At 55.4% G+C, this 17,601-nt stretch overlaps 1 protein-coding gene across 1 annotated transcript; it reads right to left on the bottom strand.

Moving 5' to 3' along the window:
• Position 1: 1 nt before the first annotated feature.
• On the bottom strand, positions 2-12,830 carry ARHGEF16 (Rho guanine nucleotide exchange factor 16). The gene is made up of 14 exons (XM_036396066.1): positions 12,264-12,830; positions 11,158-11,209; positions 10,629-10,798; positions 9,539-9,595; positions 8,943-9,103; positions 8,364-8,516; positions 7,872-8,001; positions 7,081-7,155; positions 6,187-6,279; positions 5,029-5,183; positions 3,829-4,008; positions 2,830-2,903; positions 1,962-2,063; positions 2-1,315 (listed from the first exon to the last, which is right to left on the bottom strand). The coding sequence occupies exons 1-14, from the start codon at positions 12,810-12,812 to the stop codon at positions 1,176-1,178; spliced, it is 2,091 nt and encodes a 696-aa protein (XP_036251959.1). The 5' UTR covers positions 12,813-12,830; the 3' UTR covers positions 2-1,175.
• Positions 12,831-17,601: the final 4,771 nt, after the last annotated feature.

Here is a 17,601-nt window from a genome sequence, read left to right as displayed (position 1 = left end):
GTTCATTGGTATCCAAGAATTTATTGTTACCTTAATTTACAGTTGATCAGAACAGTGAATGTGAAGTTTGGCACCCCAAAACTGTAGCAGCCATGTCCCCTGCACGGGGTGTGAGGGGCTGAGCCCTGGGCAGAGCCCCCTCCCCAGCTGGGAGGAGGGAAAGGCAGGTGGGAGCTGCAGCACTGCTCCCCATCCTGCCCCTGCTTCACCCTCTGCCTGGAGCACATCCCAGAGCTGACTCCATGGGAACAACTCTGGCATCAAGTATTTTATCAAGTGACCCAAAGGTGTCCGGCATCACCTCACCAGTGCAGGGCACGGCTCTGCCCAAAGGGCCCAAGAATTCTTGTGGGGGGAGAGACAGAAAGAAGAGAAACAGCAGCAAAAACTGGGCTGAGGAATAAGCCAAGCACATGGATTGAAGCTCCAAACAAAGCCTGACTGGGGCGTGCTCTCCCCACAGCAGGTGCTGCAGGGATGGAGATGGTGGCACAGGCACCTCAGAGCCCAGAACAGCTCCAGCTTGGCCATGGTGGCACAGGCACCTCAGAGCCCAGAACAGCTCCAGCTTGGCCATGGTGGCACAGGCACCTCAGAGCCCAGAACAGCTCCAGCTTGGCCATGGTGGCACAGGCACCTCAGAGCCCAGAACAGCTCCAGCTTGGCCATGGTGGCACAGGCACCTCAGAGCCCAGAACAGCTCCAGCTTGGCCATGGTGGCACAGGCACCTCAGAGCCCAGAACAGCTCCAGCTTGGCCATGGTGGCACAGGCACCTCAGAGCCCAGAACAGCTCCAGCTTGGCCATGGTGGCACAGGCACCTCAGAGCCCAGAACAGCTCCAGCTTGGCCATGGTGGCACAGGCACCTCAGAGCCCAGAACAGCTCCAGTTTGGACATGGTGGCACAGGCACCTCAGAGCTCAGAACAGCTCCAGCTTCCCAACCTGAGCCAAGCCCTTGGCTGCTCCCAGAGCCTGTTCCAGGTCACCAGTGCCAGGAGTGCCCAGTGCCAGCTCTCACAGAGGAGCTGCTGTGTCACTGCTGCCACACAAACCCATCCTGGCTGGTGAGATCTGCCACCTGGCACAAGCACAGTTCAAGAAGAAAGGCTCTGCTGCTGCCTCCTCTCTGTGGGCTCAGTCTGCAGAGGTCTGGGGCTCCCTCTGGGCTGTCCCTACACGTTGGTCTCGATGCGCAGCCGCTCCATGCGCCGCACGTTGCCCTCGGCGGCCACGCGGCTGGTGATGGGCCTGGCACAGGCCTGGGGGAACCAGCCCCGCTCCCCATCCCGCAAACGCTCCCCCCAGCACCAGCCTAGGAGAGAACAGAGCTGCTGACAGGGCCAGGAAGGGCCGTGGAACCTGGGGGAAGCAGCCCTGCTCCCCATCCTGCAGCTGATCCCCCCAGCACCAGCCGAGGGGAGAACAGAGCTCTGACAGGGCCAGGAATGGCTGTGGAACATGGGGAAAGCAGCTGTGCTCCCCCCAGCACCAGCCTAGGGAGAACAGAGCTGGTGACAAAGCCAGGAAAGGCCACGGAACCTGGGGAAAGCAGCCCTGCTCCCCATCCTGCAGCTGATCCCCCCCAGGACCAGCCTAGGAAAGAACAGAGCTGCTGACAGGACCAGGAAGGGCTGTGGAACCTTAGAGAACCAGCCCTGCTCTCTGTCCCACAGCTGATCCTCCCAGCACCAGCCTAAGAGAGAACAGAGCTGCTGACAGGGCCAGGAAGAGCCACAGATCCCTGGCAGTGCCACCTCCCTCAGCCCCCCAGGAGCCACTGTCACCTGCTGGGACACAGCACAGCCAGTGCCACAGGTCTCACCAGCAGCCACGGCTTCCTGGAAGCTTCTGCAATTGCCAAAACCCAGTCCCCAGGGATCACTGAAGGTTCTCCCTGCCCCAGCTCTGCTAAGGTCAGAGCCTGCCCCAAACCCAGCCCCACGCTCCCTGGCACTCACCATCCTCTTCCCCCAGCACCAGGACAACATCTGCCTGCTGCAGGGACAGCTCATCCGCCTCCTTGGCCAGGTAGGCACGGGTGACCTCCACCTGGCTCAGGTCTGCAGGACAGGGGACAGCAGGGACAGTGAGCAGGCACAGCCATGACCCCCCAGCTGCCCACCCAGTGCTCCACAGCACAGCACGCTCCAGTCCCTCCTGTCCCTGCCCCTTATCCCTCCAAGCTTGTCAAACCTCCTCTAACAACAGCTGAAGGCATTCCTGGAATTCCACTCTGCCTCCCAGGAAAAGAATTTAAGGTCAATTGTGACTGATAACTTCATGGGAGGCAACTCCTAAGGAGCAAGGCTGGTGTCACAGACATCTTTTATGAAAAATCCTTTCCTTAGGATTTTTCCTCCTGAGAAGGTGAGAGGCCTCAGGAACAAAATGTAGACAATGGTTATCTGCTGCTGTGGAATGCAACAGGTGCATCTGGGATTGGTCTCATGTGGTTGTTTCTAATTAATGGCCAATCACAGTCCAGCTGGCTCAGACTCTCTGTCTGAGACACAAGCTTTTGTTATTCATTCTTTCTTTTTCTATTCTTAGCTAGCCTTCTGATGAAATCCTTTCTTCTGTTCTTTTAGTACAGTTTTAATGTAATATATATAATAAAATAATAAGTCAAGCCTTCTGAAACATGGAGTCAGATCCTCATCTCTTCCCTCATCCTCAGACCCCTGTGAACACCGTCACACTGTGGGTGTGGGGGTTTTCCTCTCCACTCCAGGAATGGAGGAGAACCAGGCAGAAACCTGGGCCTGCAAATGCTCTGGTGTGGCAGGGAATCCCAGCAGAGCCAGGCTGCCCTTGGGCACACGGTACCTCCTTTGGGAGTGGTGTCAGGCTGTTCCTTCTCCCTGTGCATCAGAGCTGCAATCCACCTGGCCCGGTCACTCCTGCCAGAAGGAACACAAAGAGAGCCTTAGGACAGCATCCCTGTGGCCAGCAGCAGCTGGGACATTCCCAGCAGGATGAATGCTTTCAAGGGGAGTCAGATTGATCAGAATATTCAGTGTAAGGACACTTCCCAAGTGGTACACACGGCCCAGCTGCTTTGCTTCAGCTGGACAAGGGAAGCTGATATGGGAATTATGGGGGAAATATAAGAGAGAGGAAGGAACAGAGCCTGGGAGAAGGCTGTGCACATCCCAATTTCTAGGAGGAGGAGCGTGGGGGTAAAGGGAGATCTGCTACAGATGCCTGTAGCCATGATATTTTCTGAAAAATCCTTTTCCTTGGGATTTTTCCTCCTGAGAAGCTGAGAGGCCTCAGGAACAAAATGTAAACAATGATTATCTGCTGCTGTGGAATGCAACAGGTGCATCTGGGATTGGGCTCATGTGGTTGTTTCTAATTAATGGCCAATCAGTCAGCTGGCTCGGGCTCTCTGTCTGAGACACAAGCCTTTGTTATTCATTCCTTCTTTTTCTATTCTTAGCCAGCCTTCTGATGAAATCCTTTCTTCTATTCTTTTAGTATAGTTTTAATATAATATATACCATAAAATGATAAACCAAGCCTTCTGAAACATGGAGTCAGATCCTCATCTCCTCCCTCATCCTCAGACCCCTGTGAACATGGGTCACAGAAGCCTCAGAGGATTCCCAGTTCATCCCAAAGGCCAGAGCAAAATCCCACACTGTGGGATTCCCAGTTCATCCCAAGTTCATCCCAAAGGCCAGAGCAAAATCCCACACTGTGTGATTCCCAGTTCATCCCAAGTTCATCCCAAAGGCCAGAGCAAAATCCCACACTGTGGGATTCCCAGTTCATCCCAAGTTCATCCCAAGGGCCAGAGCAAAATCCCAGTGTGGCACTCACAGCGTCTCTGCCGACAGCACCACCTCCTCCCGCCGGCCCTCGCTGTCCTTCTCCAGCACCACTCGCAGCAGGTGCCCACCAGCCTTGCCAGGAGGAGGGGAGGGTGGCTCTGAGCTCTCCACCTTCTCCACGGTGACCTGGTCCAGCGTGGCGTAGTTCATGACCGTGTAGCTCTCCTCGCTGTGGCACAGATGGGATCAGCGACCCAGCTGTGGGGTCTGGGCCACTTCCCAGCCCCCCGCCCGGCACAGGAGGCTCAGCAGGCATTGCCAGAGCAGCCTGGAACTGATGCTCAGGGTGGGAAATGGTTCTGGGGACTTGCTGGCCACCCACCCACTGAGGCAAAGCCACTCTTCTGGCTGACAAGGGACAGCTCACAAAGGTGGAAACAGGGAAATCGCATGGATTACTCTGCTGTTGCAGTGTGATTTTAGGGTTTACCTCAGAACCTCAGGCCCCTCCCCTGATAATTCCCTGCCAGGTGTGTCAGTCACCTCTCCTTTCCCCTCCCAGCACTGTCTGTCAATCCTGGCATTCCAGAAGGTGTTGAGTGATTGGCAGATTCAAAGGATGCTCTCTACCCCTGGGGGGCATTGGGCCATCCAGGTGTCCTTTGTCCCTTTATCCCTCCCCTCCTGTACCTGGTTGGTGCCTCCCTGCCCCTTCCCTGCCCCTCTCCCCGGGGTTCAAAGGAGCAGCAGCCACGGGCTCGGGGAGTTCTGTTGGAGCTGGTGCTGGATCCAGAGGCCTGAGGGCCAGAATAAAGCTCTGGATCCAAACCCTCCATCAGAACCGACTCCTTTCCTTCACCATCACCTTAAAGCTTCTCCACAGAGGTAAACCCGAGGAGCAGACCCTGTTATGGGGGGAAGCTCCATCCCACCACCACCAGAGCTCCTGCAGGCCTGGACTTGTCTCCATGTGCCCAGCTGCAGCACCCAGGCAGCCAAAAGTGTCTGTGGGGTGAAACACCACACACCCAGCCAGCCAAAAGTGTCTGTGGGTGAAACACCACACACCCAGCCAGGCAAAAGTGTCTGTGAGGTGAAACACCACAGTGCTGCTATTTGGTTCAGCACCAAGGGCCAGACAAGCTCAGGCACGTCCCATCCGGCAATATTGGTAATATTCCAATACTCTGCTGGGGAAATTGGTGTTTAACCCCCCTAGCTGTTCTTCAGGGAAAGGCAGGGCCCTCACCTCTTCTTCTTGGTGATGATGAGGACGTCGTTGAAGAGGAAGAGGTGGCAGAGGCGGCCGGCGCCGCGGCGGAAGATGCCGGCCTCCTCCGAGAGCAGCAGGTGCAGCTCCCCCCGCTTCAGCAGCCACCGGGACACCGAGATCAGTGGGAAAGGCTGGAACAGCACCAGCAAAGGCTCAGGAAATGCCCTCCCCAGCAGCAGCAGGCAAAATCAAGGCAGGGAGTGAGCCTGCAGTGGCCCCAGGGTCAGTTGGGATGGACACACCACATGTGTTTTGTCACAGACACATTCTACGAAAAATCTTTTCCTTAAGGTTTTTTCTCCTGAGAAGCCAAGAAGCCTCAAGAACAAAATGTAAACAATGGTTATCTGCTGCTGTGGAATGCCACAGGTGGATCTGTGATTGGTCTCATGTGGTTGTTTCTAATTAATGGCCAATCACAGCCCAGCTGGCTCAGACTCTCTGTCTGAGCCACAAGCTTTTGTTACCATTCTTTCTTTTTCTATTCTTAGCCTTCTGACAAAATCCTTTCTTCTATTCTTTTAGTACAGTTTTAATATAATATATATGATAAAATAATAAATCAAGCCTTCTGAAACATGGAGTCAGATCCTCATCTCTTCCCTCAACCTAAGACCCCTGTGAACAACGTCACAGTGTTTATGGTCTTTTAGAAAGGATTTTCCAGGGGGCTGTGCACCCCATTCCAGCACACTCTGGACCCCAAAAGTGGGTGACACTGTCATGGCTTTACTACTTTTTAGAAACTGCTTGCACCCAACAGTCACAGAATCACAGAATAATGAGGTTGGAAGAGCCCTCTAAGATCATCGAGTCCAACCTATGCCCCAACACCTCAACCTGTAGCACCAAGTGCCATGTCCAGGCTTTTTTTAAACACATCCAGAGATGGTGATTCTGCCACCTCCCTGGGAAGAGCATTCCAGTACTTTATGATTCTTGGGGTGAAAAATTTTTTTCCTAATATCCAACCTATACCTTCCCTGATGTAGCTTGAGACTGCGTCCTCTTTTTCTGTCAGTTGCTGCCCAGTAGAAGACCACTCCAAACTTCCCAGAAGGATTCCCAGCACAGGTCTGACCTGTCTGAACAGGCACCAGAAGACTTCCCACCACCACTTCCACAAGGCCTCACCTTCTTCTTCCCGAATTCCAGCTGTTTCTGCAAGGTGTACATCTGCTCTGTCCTCTCCATAGCCCGAGCTCCCTCATTGCAGCTCTTGACCAGCTGGGAAGAGAAAAACATCCCAAGGGAAGTGGAGAGGGGTCAGACACTGAGTCCATCCAACTCCCACGCCACCTCCAGCATTAGGGACTGTCCTGCTGCCCTGAGCAGGAGAGACAGACAGACAATTCCTGGCACAGGTTTCATGCCAGGTTGGGGAAAGGCAGTGGGATGCTGTCCTGGAGAGAGATAGCACATGGGCTCTGCCTGGAGAAGGACGCAAGTGAACCTGCACCAGAACTGAGGAGCAACAGGAGGAGGAAGAATTAATCATCTGAGAAGAGCTCAAGGCAGGAGGATGAACAATCACACAGAGGGGAGGACCCTGCTCGGATGTGAGAGCAGGACAGACAGGGAGCAGCAGGAATGTGCTGCCAAGAGCTGCTCTTCAGGGGGATGAAAGGAAGAGTCACCACTGGCACAGTGGAGAAAACAGGGAGATGACATCCAGGAGCACAGACAGGGCACAGCTCGTGACTACTGCACTCCACACTTGCCTCTCTGCATCATTCACTGCCCTTTGCCCAAATCCCCAAAAACCATGGTGGGGACTGCCTCAGGAAGGACAAAGGTGGGCCAAAGAGGAAAGAATAATAGAGAACAAGAAAAAGGAACAAACCAAGATCAGGTGGCAAAGTCGAGAAGGGAAAAGGTGTGTTCATCCGGCAGCTGTTTGGAGCAGAGGAGCCTCGAGTGAACTGATGCTGGGAGGGAAATGAGAGGCCAGAATGGCAGCTTTGGATCAGTGCTCCAGAGGGCTGAGCTGGCAGGAGGAGAGGTGGAGGGCTGGCAGCTGGGCCTCACCTTGCTGATGGCCTTCACAGCGCGGGTGGCAGCTCCGTACGCTGCAGTGCGCGCGTTTGTTTTTTGCTGCACGGTCTGGAATTCCAAGATAAGAAGCTTTAGTGACACTGCACCCCAGAGAAGGGAGCATCAGCTGCTCCCCCAGGATTTCAGGATTCCACACGCTGATTGAGCTGCTCCCAGTGGTCACAGGAAGGTTTAATAGTGCTGGGAGCTGCGAATCTGGGGGTTTCATGTCTGATACGTGCCTGGCCACCCCCTGGCCCTCAGCCCTGCAACCACCACAGACTGGGAGCAGTCACTGGAAATCCCACATCCAGCAGCTTGGCCATTTAGACCACATTTCCATGAAAAATGCAAGACCTGCTTTCCATTCCTGGGCTGCCTGACCAGGACACTTGTGCCACCCCACCCTGGGACCCAGATACGGCACAGAAGAAGCTCGGGTGGCTCAGATGGGTGGCACCAAGACATGAAGTGTTATTCACAGAGCTTTAAGCTGCACACCTGACACCCCCCAGAGAAGCAGATTGCTCTGGATATAAATCAAAGAATAGGCTAGCTGGGAGGAACCCGTTAAGATCAACTCCTGGCCCTGCACAGGACACCCCAAGAATCCCACCATGTGCCTGGGAGTTATCCAAATACTTCTCCTGAATACAGGAGCACCCAGGGCCCAGCTCCAGAGGGCTGGAAGTCCAAGCAGAGGCTGCCCCAGGTTCAGGAAACAAAGGGAATAGCAGAGTCACCTCTTCAGAGGTGCCAAGCAGTGCCACTGTGTGACTACTTACATCTAAGAGCAGAGGAAGCCGTGTTACCCTCTGCATGGGCAGAATGAGAAATGAGATCATTGGCAGGCCTCCACACTCTGGTTTCCTTTCAATTTGTTTCAGGGTCTCTTTAAATAAGGGGTTTGTGGTTCTGGAACAGGACAAGAAAGCTCCATTAACTCTTTTCTTCAGTTGTCAGGATTTTCCAGCAGCTCTCCACACACTGGAAATGCAGAGCAGTGATGGCACTGCCTGGGGTGCTCTGCCAGGCTTGGAGTGCCCAGCTGGGCAGAAACGGGACTGATCCTACGGGTGGTGGGAAAGCACCCAGAGAGAGATGGTGAGCCCACCAAAAAGGTGGGTAAAGCCACAGATGTACCAACAACGGACTCAGACTTGGCCTGGAGATGAACAAGGCCCATCCATGTCCCTGTGTACTATGGACCTCTGCAGTCCCTGGAGCCCAGGGCCCCTCAGAGGCAGCTCCTTGGCCAGCCCAAGGCCTGTACTCACAGCAGCTTATCCAGTGTCCTCTGCTGATAGACTTCATTGGAGCAGTAGCTGATGTAGGGGTTGAAGTGTTTCAAGGCGTGTTCCTCCACGATGTCACTGATGTCAGGGATCACGAGGTGCTCCTGGTGTCGCTTCTCCAGGTCCTCAAAGAAGCTGAGAAGATAATTTAAACAGGCTCACATGACTCACTGGACAAACTGAATGTTCCCACTGCTGCTTTTCCCCAGTTTTCCCAGAGGAGATGGGGCCTGGATCCCTTCTGGCAGGGCAGCTCCAGCAGCTGAGACACCCACGCCTTCCCCAGAGGCACACGCTTCCTCCATTCCTGCACGGGATCCCTCCTCCACCTCAGCCCTCCATGAGGTTTTACTTTCTGCCCCACCAGGAAGCCACAAGCCCTAAACACCCCCAGAGCCATTCCCAGGGCTGCTGCATCCTCCTCCTGCTGCCTTCCCACACGGACACAGCTCCCAAGGCATTTCCTCCCCACCTCCCAGTGAGTCCCTTCAACAATCCAAGGGATGGTTGGTTTAGCACTACAAATAAAAAGCTCAGGGTCCTCTCCCAGGCCCCACTTGCCTCTTGCTGACTGTCAGGATGTCCCCAATGTTGGAGAAGAGGTGGTGGTGCTCTGTCTGAGTCATGGTCTCCTTCAGCTCCTCTGACCTCATGAAGTGGCTCACCAGGATGCTCAGGCTGTGCATGTAGGAGTACTCAGAAGTGATGATCTCAAACATTGCCTGGAGAAAGCAGGGAAGATGCAGCAGCATAAACCGAGTGGAAAAAGCCGAGAATTAATTGTTAAATCTTATTTCTACTCTTTGGCACAAAACCACTGGAAGTGACTTGGCTCCATGTTGGTTCTCTGTGTCACCTCATGCATGGCCTGGCCAATACCAATAATCCCAGTGTGTTTTAGGACGCTCAGTCATTAAAAAGCCATAGCATGAAGATGTTTTCCCCTCCCATCAGCACCCAATGGAGCTGCCTGTTTCCCCACCAGTTAGTGCAGGTGAGCCCTCCCAGCACTGCCCAGTCCTGGAGCAGCTGGAAGCAGCAGCACCACGAGCTGAGCTGAGCTCAGCTCCACCTGGAGCCGACCCCGGCAGAGCCACGTGTGTCCCACAGCCTTTGTGCCCTGCTGTGCTCCCAGGCACGCCCCAGGGCTCTCTCACCTCCTGCCTCTTGCGCTCCTCGGGGGAGATCCTCTGCAGGATGCCCGACTCCAGGACCTGGGGATGAGCAGGAACCACGGTCCTTGCACGCCCTCTAGTGCAGTCTGGGGCTGTGTCAGCCACCCCACGGCCCATCCCACCAGCACACACCAAGGGAACCCATCCCGGACCATGAGAAACCACCACACACTGTGACACACTACCACAAACCATCAGAAACCATTACACACTATCACACACCTGCACACACCATCACAAACCATCACCAACCATTACAAACTATCAGAACCCATCATAAACCATTACACACTGTAACACACCAGCACACACCATCACAAGCCATCAGAAACCATTACATACTATCACACACCTGCACACACCATCACAAACCATCACAACCCACCACAAACCATCACACAGTGTAGCACACCAGCACTTGCCAAAGGAACCCATCACAAACCATTACAAACCATTACAAAACCATCAGAAATCATCAGAAACCATCACAACGTATCAGAAACCATTACACACTGCAAAACACCACCACACACCAAAGGAACTCATCACAAACCATTACAAACCGTCAGAAATCATCAGAAATACCAGAAACCATTGCAACCCATCACAAACCATCACAACCCATCACAAACCATCACACACTGCAAAACACCACCACACACCAAAGCAACCCATCACAAACCATTACAAACCATCAGAAACCATCATACACCACCACCACTGCCCACCACCACTCACTCCTTCACCACCCCCTGCAGCATCACCCAGCCCCCAGCTCCAGCAGCTGCTGCCACTCCCTGGAGTGAAGATTACACTCCCTGGATGAAGATTACACTCCCTGAATGAAGATTACACTCCCTGGATGAAGATGACTCTCCCCAAAGTTCACAGGGAAAGCCCAGCAAGGAGCACCTGCCTTCCCTCAGCAGTGGGTAAAGCCCAACCACAGCAACACCAACGGCCCTGGGCAGACCCTGCGTGTCCCAGCCAGCCCAGAACATCCCACTGCAAGCACTAATGATGTGGAATTATCCCCTCAGAGCTCTCAGAGCCCCCAGGCTGCTGTCCCTACCTCTGGGAGCTGGCTCCAGGTCACCTGGGCCGGGCGGTAGCTCTGCACCACGATGGCAGCACCCAGAGGGGACGGCTCCTCTGGCAGGGCCTCCTCCAGCAAGTCCTCGTCTGACTCATGGCTGACAGAGTTCAGGCCTCTCTCACGGATCTCCTGATACAGCTGGGGCTCTGCAGAGGACAAGACACGGGGTCAGCAGAGCACAGCAGCCTCTCCCAGCTCATGGCTTCCCTTCCCACCACGGCTGCCTTGCCCTGTTGGCCACGAGCCACGAGTTCCGGGCCAGAAACTCCCTGACGAGGTTGGACTTTGCACTGCACTGATTACCCAGCGGCTGCTGCTCCCAGCAGCCTCCCACAGCCCTCCCATTTTCCCTGCGAGCCACGGCAGTGTTATCAGCCCCAGGAGTGGGAAAGCAGGGCAGCAATGCTGCTGTTGCTTCGGGGAAACAGAGACAAAAGCAATGGGAGCAGCACAGTGGGGAAAGCCTTGCAGGGATTTGCTTGGTTGAGGCACAGGGGACACTCACGGTCCTTGAAGGAGCCACCACGCTTCTGCACCCGCTTCCGCCCGAGGGTTCTCTGCAAGGGCAAGAGGAGAGCCTGCTGTGGTTACCACACTTCTGATGGCCTGGGAAAACTCCTTCAGGAAAAGGGGGAGTTACCTGTACCAGCTGGCCCACACCACCCTGTTCTTTCAGCCTGCCTTTTGTGTGGGCTCTGTTTGCCTTACCCAGGTGACTCAGCTTTCACCTCCCATATAACCAGGGTCATGCTCAGAACCATTCTGTACTTGCACTGCTGCTGTCAAATCTCTCTCACACCTGGACTTTGCCTGCTCTGGAGTCTCCCTTTCCCCAGACGTGCTTCACCCATGTTTGTGTACGACTGGAGCCGGCCAGCCCCACCCTGCAAACATCCCGCAGCCGCCTGCCAAGCGTCCAGCTCCACTCCCCACCAAAACCATGTCAGCTATTCCCAGCCTCTCCAGGGACCTGGTGACAGAGAGCTTCCCAAGGCACCAGTCACCACACCAGGCTCAGCAAACCAGCTCCAGAACTGACTGCAGCTGAGGGCCCTGCAGCTCCTCTGTCACCAACAGGAAAGCAGGACCCTATCCCTACTCACTCCTGCATCATCCCCTGCAGCATCATCCAGCCCCCAGCAGCTGCTGCCACTCCCTGGAGTGAAGATTACACTCCCTGGATGAAGATTACACTCCCTGGATGAAGATGACTCCCCCCAAAGTCCACAGGGAAAGCCCAGCAAGGAGCACCTGCCTTCCCTGAGCTGTGGGTGAAGCCCAACCACAGCAGCACCGCCTGCACCAACAGCCCTGGGCAGACCCTGTGTGTCCCAGCCAGCCCAGTACAAGCACTAATGATGAGGAATTATCCCCTCAGAGCTCTCAGAGCCCCCCCAGGCTGCTGCCCCTACCTCTGGGAGCTGGCCCCTGGTGACAGCAGGGGTTAAACCCACCTTGCTCCAGCTTCCCAAGGCACCAGTCACCACACCAGGCCCAGCAAACCAGCTCCAGAACTGACTGCAGCTGAGGGCCCTGCAGCTCCTCTGTCACCACCAGGAAAGCAGGACCCCATCCCTGCCCGCCAGGGCTGACAGCAGGGGTTAAACCCACCTTGCTCCTGCCAGGGCTGCGGTCAGGCAGGGCGCTGCCATCCTCAGATGTGGGTTTCAGCGAGGGAGAGGCCTTGGCTGGCTCCACGTCAGCCCCCAGCCCCTTCATGGCCGCGCGGTAGGACATGTTCCTCAGGTTGCGCTTGAGGGCTCCCCCGCCATCATCCTCATCCTCCCCCTCCAGGGCCAGCATGGGGACGGCCGCCCGCTTCGGGTCGGGGCTCAGGGGCTCTCGGCTCGCCCCGAAGCTCTGGGGCCGGGAGGGGCTGTTCTTGGGCTTGGAGGAGACGGCCAAGCTCTTGGGGATGAGCTGCTGTGTCCCCACCTTCAGCGCGGCGGGGCTGTGCGTGCTCAGGACGATGCGGCGGGGCTCGGCCGAGGTGGGGGAGCCCAGGGGGGACAGGGGGGTGGCACTGGGAGCCGTGGTGGGGCTGAGCTTCCCACCAGGGGCACGCGTTGGGCTGGGGGGTTCTGGCCGCACTGGGTGGCATCGGTACTCCAGGAGCAAGGTCTTGTCATCCACAGAGGTAGCAGAGGAGCCCCGAGACATGGTGGTGGCTGGGGGAGCAGCAAGCTGAGGAGGAACAGACAGACAGACAGACAGACAGGTGGCTGAACACCTTCCAGTAAGGCAGCAGGAATTTATGCTGAGCCATGGGAACCTTGGGACAGTGCAGGACATGGCCTCCACCTTCCCACCTTCCCTCAGGCAGGGCCTGTATGGACACACTGGGGATGCTGTCACCACCCCACTCCTTGTGGGGCCACCCATGTGCCAGGGCTGGGACAGGGGCTCCAGGATGTGGTCAGGAACCAGGAGCAGCCAAGACCAGGAGCAGCCAGGCCATGGGAGCAGGCAGGACCAGCAGCAGGCAGGACCAGGAGCAGCCAGGCCATGGGAGCAGCCACGACAAGGAGCAACCAGGCCATGGAGCAATGGTTAAACCCAGCCAGGCCATGGGAGCAGCCAGGCCATGGAGCAGCCAGGCCATGGAGCAGCCAGGCCATGGAGCAGTGGTTAAACCCAGCCAGGCCATGGATCAGCCAGACCCTGCTGCAAGCACAGGGCAGGCTCAGACCTGAGCCAGGCAGGTCTGGAGCCTCCCGGAGCCCCGCTGCTGCCACACCTTCCGTGTCCCCTCATTCCCCTCTGGGGTGCTGCCAGCCACCACAGCCGGTCTGCACCCTCCTGAACGCCACCTCCCTCAGGCTGTGGAATCCCTGGCTGTGAACCCTGTGCTCCTCCAAGCTCGTACCTGCCCCAAACCACTCTGCCGACAGAAACACCTGCTCCAGTCCCTGGGGCTTCCCAGGTAGGGTTAAGGTCACTCATTCCCTCCTGTGCCACACACAGAACCATGCACCTACAGAACTCTGCCCCTACAGCACAGACAGAGCGTTTTATGCCCTCTGCCTATTACATAACTTCGGGAGAAATTATGGCTTAATTGTCCTCAACTGAGATCCCATTGTGTGTCAGTGCCATCTCCAAGCTGTTCCCTTTCAAAGACCAGGAAACAAACCAAGGCTGGACCGTGCTTTTCCCTGCATGAATGACTGGCAGGAGGACAGCACAGACCCATCAACAACAGCTCGTTTGACAGAGATGCTGCTCATTCCACTGTCCGCGGATGGGGGACACATGCTTTATGTCCAGAGCTCTGCCAAGTGTCCCTCGGACGAGCAAAGCGCCACATTCCGCTCTTAACCCCATCCTGCCTGAGGACGAAGCTCATCCCAAGCCCTGGTGGCAACAAACAAGCCTGAACCCAGAGGGTTTGGGGGCGGCAGCAAGCACAGCTCTCGGCGCTGGGATGGAGGGAAGCTCGGTGCCCACACAGGGCATCGACAGCGGTGGCACAGGGGCACCGGCACCAGGGCTGCGGTACAGGGGGCAGGGCGGGATACAGCCCCGGGAAGCACCCAAACCCCTCTGCCACGGTCCCAACCACCCCTTGGCACCGCTGAGACCCTCGGGGACAGCCGGCACAGAGCCGCGGGAGGACGAGCCCTGCTGTGCCCCGGCAGGGACAGCACAGCCGGTCCCGCCGTCCCCTCCCCGGAAGGCGCTCGGGAGCCGCTCTCTCGGAGCCACCGCCCGCATGGCCGCCCGGGAGCCCCGGTACCGGTGCCGATGGTGGTGCCGGACCCTCCCCGGGCTCCCCGGTCCCTCCGCAGCGCCCCAGCCCCGACCCCGCCGCGCCCGCACCTACCCGCGCCCCTCGGAGCCAGCGCGGCGGCGGCGGCGGCGGCGGCAGGGATGGGAGGGACCGGAGGGATGGGAGGGACCGGGGCGGAACCGGGGGAGGTGCTGGTCCGGCCCCCGAGACTGTGCCGGTGTGCTGGCGTGACCCGGGATGTGCCGGTGTTCCGGTACCGGGGGAGGTGCCGGTCCGGCCCCTGAGACCGTGCCGGTGTTCCGGTACCGGGGGAGGTGCCGGTCCGGCCCCCGAGACCGTGCCGGTGTGCTGGCGTGACCCGGGATGTGCCGGTGTTCCGGTACCGGGGGAGGTGCCGGTCCGGCCCCCGAGACCGTGCCGGTGTGCCGGCGTGACCCGGGATGTGCCGGTGTTCTGCACATCCCGGCTCCGAGCAGCGCTCTGTTCCCAGCCCGGAGTCGCCTCGGCTTCCCGGGGGTGAAATATTAAATAAGCGTCTCTAGGAGCAGCGTTTTGCTGCTTCTTGGTGAGGGTTCATCAGGTGTGTGCGCCCCTGGAATCTCGGCATTCCCCATCCCCTAAAGCTGCCTCTGCTTCCCGGGGGTGAAATATTAAATAAGCCTCTCTAGGAATAGCGTTTTGCTGCCTCTTGATGAGAGTTCAGGTGTGCGCCCCCCTGGAATCTCGGCATTCCCCATCCCCTAAGCTGCCTCTGCTTCCCGGGGGTGAAATATTAAATAAGCGTCTCTAGGAGCAGCGTTTTGCTGTTTTTTGATGAGTGCTCATCCGGTGTGTGCGCCCCTGGAATCTCGGCATTCCCCATCCCCTAAAGCCGCCTCTGCAGGGCCGCTGGAGGCAGGGGGATTATTCGATGTCGTTCTCCTGTCACCTTAGCGGGTGACAAACGAGTGTGCCCCGTCTGTCCTCGGGGTTTGGGCGACACACACTCGATATTTCAGCATTCCCTTGCTACAGACGTGTCTGATGCTCGCTTTAGTTGGGTCTTCAGCGGTCAAAGGTAACCTCGGGCGATCCCTCCGGATGCACAAAACATCAGTTTCGGCTGCTTTTGGACGCTGCAGCTACTGGGAAAGAGGATCTGAGGGTCAGGCTGCTGACAGCTGCCCAGTAAGGCTCAACAGTGCTCTGTGTCTTTACTGGGAACAGACTTTTCCTTGACCTTCTCCTCTGCCCCCCTGTTCTGCTCCTCCCCATCCCCCAAACGGGGCCTTTTTCTCACTTGTTTGTGGTGAATCTCAAGCACTTTGTGCATGACAAAGTCCACTTGTCAGCAATATTCTTTGAAATGCCTCTGTTCTCTCCACTCCGGGGCCTGCCTGACAATCGCCCCATTATCACAGCTTTCTTATCCCATGGATTTTTTATCCTTTCCCTCCGGGGCTAATAAGGAGAAAGGCTCCAGCGAGAGGAGGGCTCTCCTACTCAAGGGTTCAGCTCGGACTGAAACCTTCCCGATCTCCGGGGAAGGGCCATTATCCCGAATGTGGGACACCATCATTTGATCACCATGAATGACTTTTTGAAGCGAGGCCATTCATCAGTTGTGTAATGGGGGTTTTTAGCTCAAAGACCCGGCTTTCAAGTAATTTCTGCTCCCAGGGTCCCCTGGAGCTGAACCATCTGACCGCTATCACTGGGCAGTTCACTCTCTCTGCGTTCTGGTTGTGAAAGGAAATATGTTTGACATTTTCCATCAGCTCACCGATGCCCCATCCCAACACTTTCTCCCACCCTGGAATATCTCACTCCTCTCTGTGCAAGACCCCCATCCCTTCAGTGGGATGTGGTGCTCCTGCTTTGCGCTGGGGAGAGCTCGAGTGCTCTGTCAGCTCTGGGGCCCCTCACAAGAGAGACATTGAGGGGCTGAAGCATTTCCAGAGAAGGGCACAGAGCTGGAGAAGTCCTGTGAGGAGAGGCTGAAGGAGCTGGGAGGGCTCAGCCTGGAGAAAAGGAGGTTCAGGAGGGACCTCTGGCTCTGCACAACTCCCTGACAGGAGGACAACAAGAAACAGCCTCAAGTTGTGCCAGGAGAGGTTCAGGTTGGATATGAGGAGGAATTTTTTAATGGAAAAGGTGCTCAGGCCTTGGCAGGGGCTGCTCAGAGAGGTTTGGAGTCCCCATCCCTGGAGGTGCCTGGATGTGGCACTCAGTGCTCTGTTCTGGGTGACAAGGTGGGGACTGGGCACAGGCTGGACTGGATGGTCTTGGAGAGCTTTTCCAAGCTTAATCATTCTGTGATTCCACGATTCTGACCTCAGCAGCAAGTGAGGTGGCCATAATTTAATTTTTGAAACTCTTTTGAGTATTACAAACCACACACACACACACACACACGACATCAGACCTCAGAGGTACCACAGAGCAGCAAAGCCAGACAGTGACACACCAATGTCCCATTGCTGGGGACATTCTCCATGGTTATTCCATGAAAAGAAGCTCACGGGACCACTGCTTATAAAAGCACACAGGTTTATTGCATATCAATCTCATGTATAAATTCATTGTAGCATTGGAAAGATTACATTTGGTATACATTCCTATTCTACAGCATTAACCTCAAAATCAGCTTTTTCTATTCATTATTTTAAAGGAATTTCTCTACACAAGTACATTTGTCTTTTATCACAAGCATCAAAATGAAATTTGTAAAATTGCCTTTTTTTTTTTAATTATTTTCTACACTTCATATCTTTTATTTCATTATGCTCCCAACAAAGCGATTCCATATTAATTAATAACTGCCAACACTTTTTCTTTCTTCCTTGGCAGTTCAAGGCTTCGAGCCTCGGACGCAAAATCTAATCACATATACAATAAGTGCATCTACGGAATTTTTTCTTTTTAATAAAAATTTCACAAACGGACACAATAATGACTGCTAAACACAAGTCATGCACAGTTTACTTATAAACATAACAGAAGCAATATACAATCAAGAATGATATGGAACAAGCACCATCCTCTTTCTCAATGTTTTTTAAACATTATATGAAAACCAGACATTTACAATTGATTTAAAAAAACACTATACAGGTCTAAAGGAAAAAAAAAATCCAACCTAAATCATATCTGTATTGTAACAATGGGAAAAGGAATGACATAGGATGCACAGATTTATGATTCTTGCAAGCACAATATATATATGTTTTAAATTACATC

The sequence above is a fragment of the Molothrus ater genome, chromosome 23, assembly GCF_012460135.2.
Source record: "Molothrus ater isolate BHLD 08-10-18 breed brown headed cowbird chromosome 23, BPBGC_Mater_1.1, whole genome shotgun sequence".
Classification (NCBI taxonomy): domain Eukaryota; kingdom Metazoa; phylum Chordata; class Aves; order Passeriformes; family Icteridae; genus Molothrus; species Molothrus ater.
This window is presented reverse-complemented; position numbering and strand designations above follow the sequence as displayed.

What these genes read in the sequence shown, in the direction of transcription:
- ARHGEF16 (XM_036396066.1), bottom strand. Translation starts at nt 12,812, where the DNA reads ATGTCTCGGGGCTCCTCTGCTACCTCTGTGGATGACAAGACCTTGCTC. An exon ending in TGGTGGCTCCTTCAAGGACC is followed by an intron (nt 10,799 to 11,157) that starts GTGAGTGTCCCC and finishes TGTCCTCTGCAG; the next exon opens with AGCCCCAGCTGTATCAGGAG. An exon ending in AGGAGCGCAAGAGGCAGGAG is followed by an intron (nt 9,104 to 9,538) that starts GTGAGAGAGCCC and finishes TGCTTTCTCCAG; the next exon opens with GCAATGTTTGAGATCATCAC.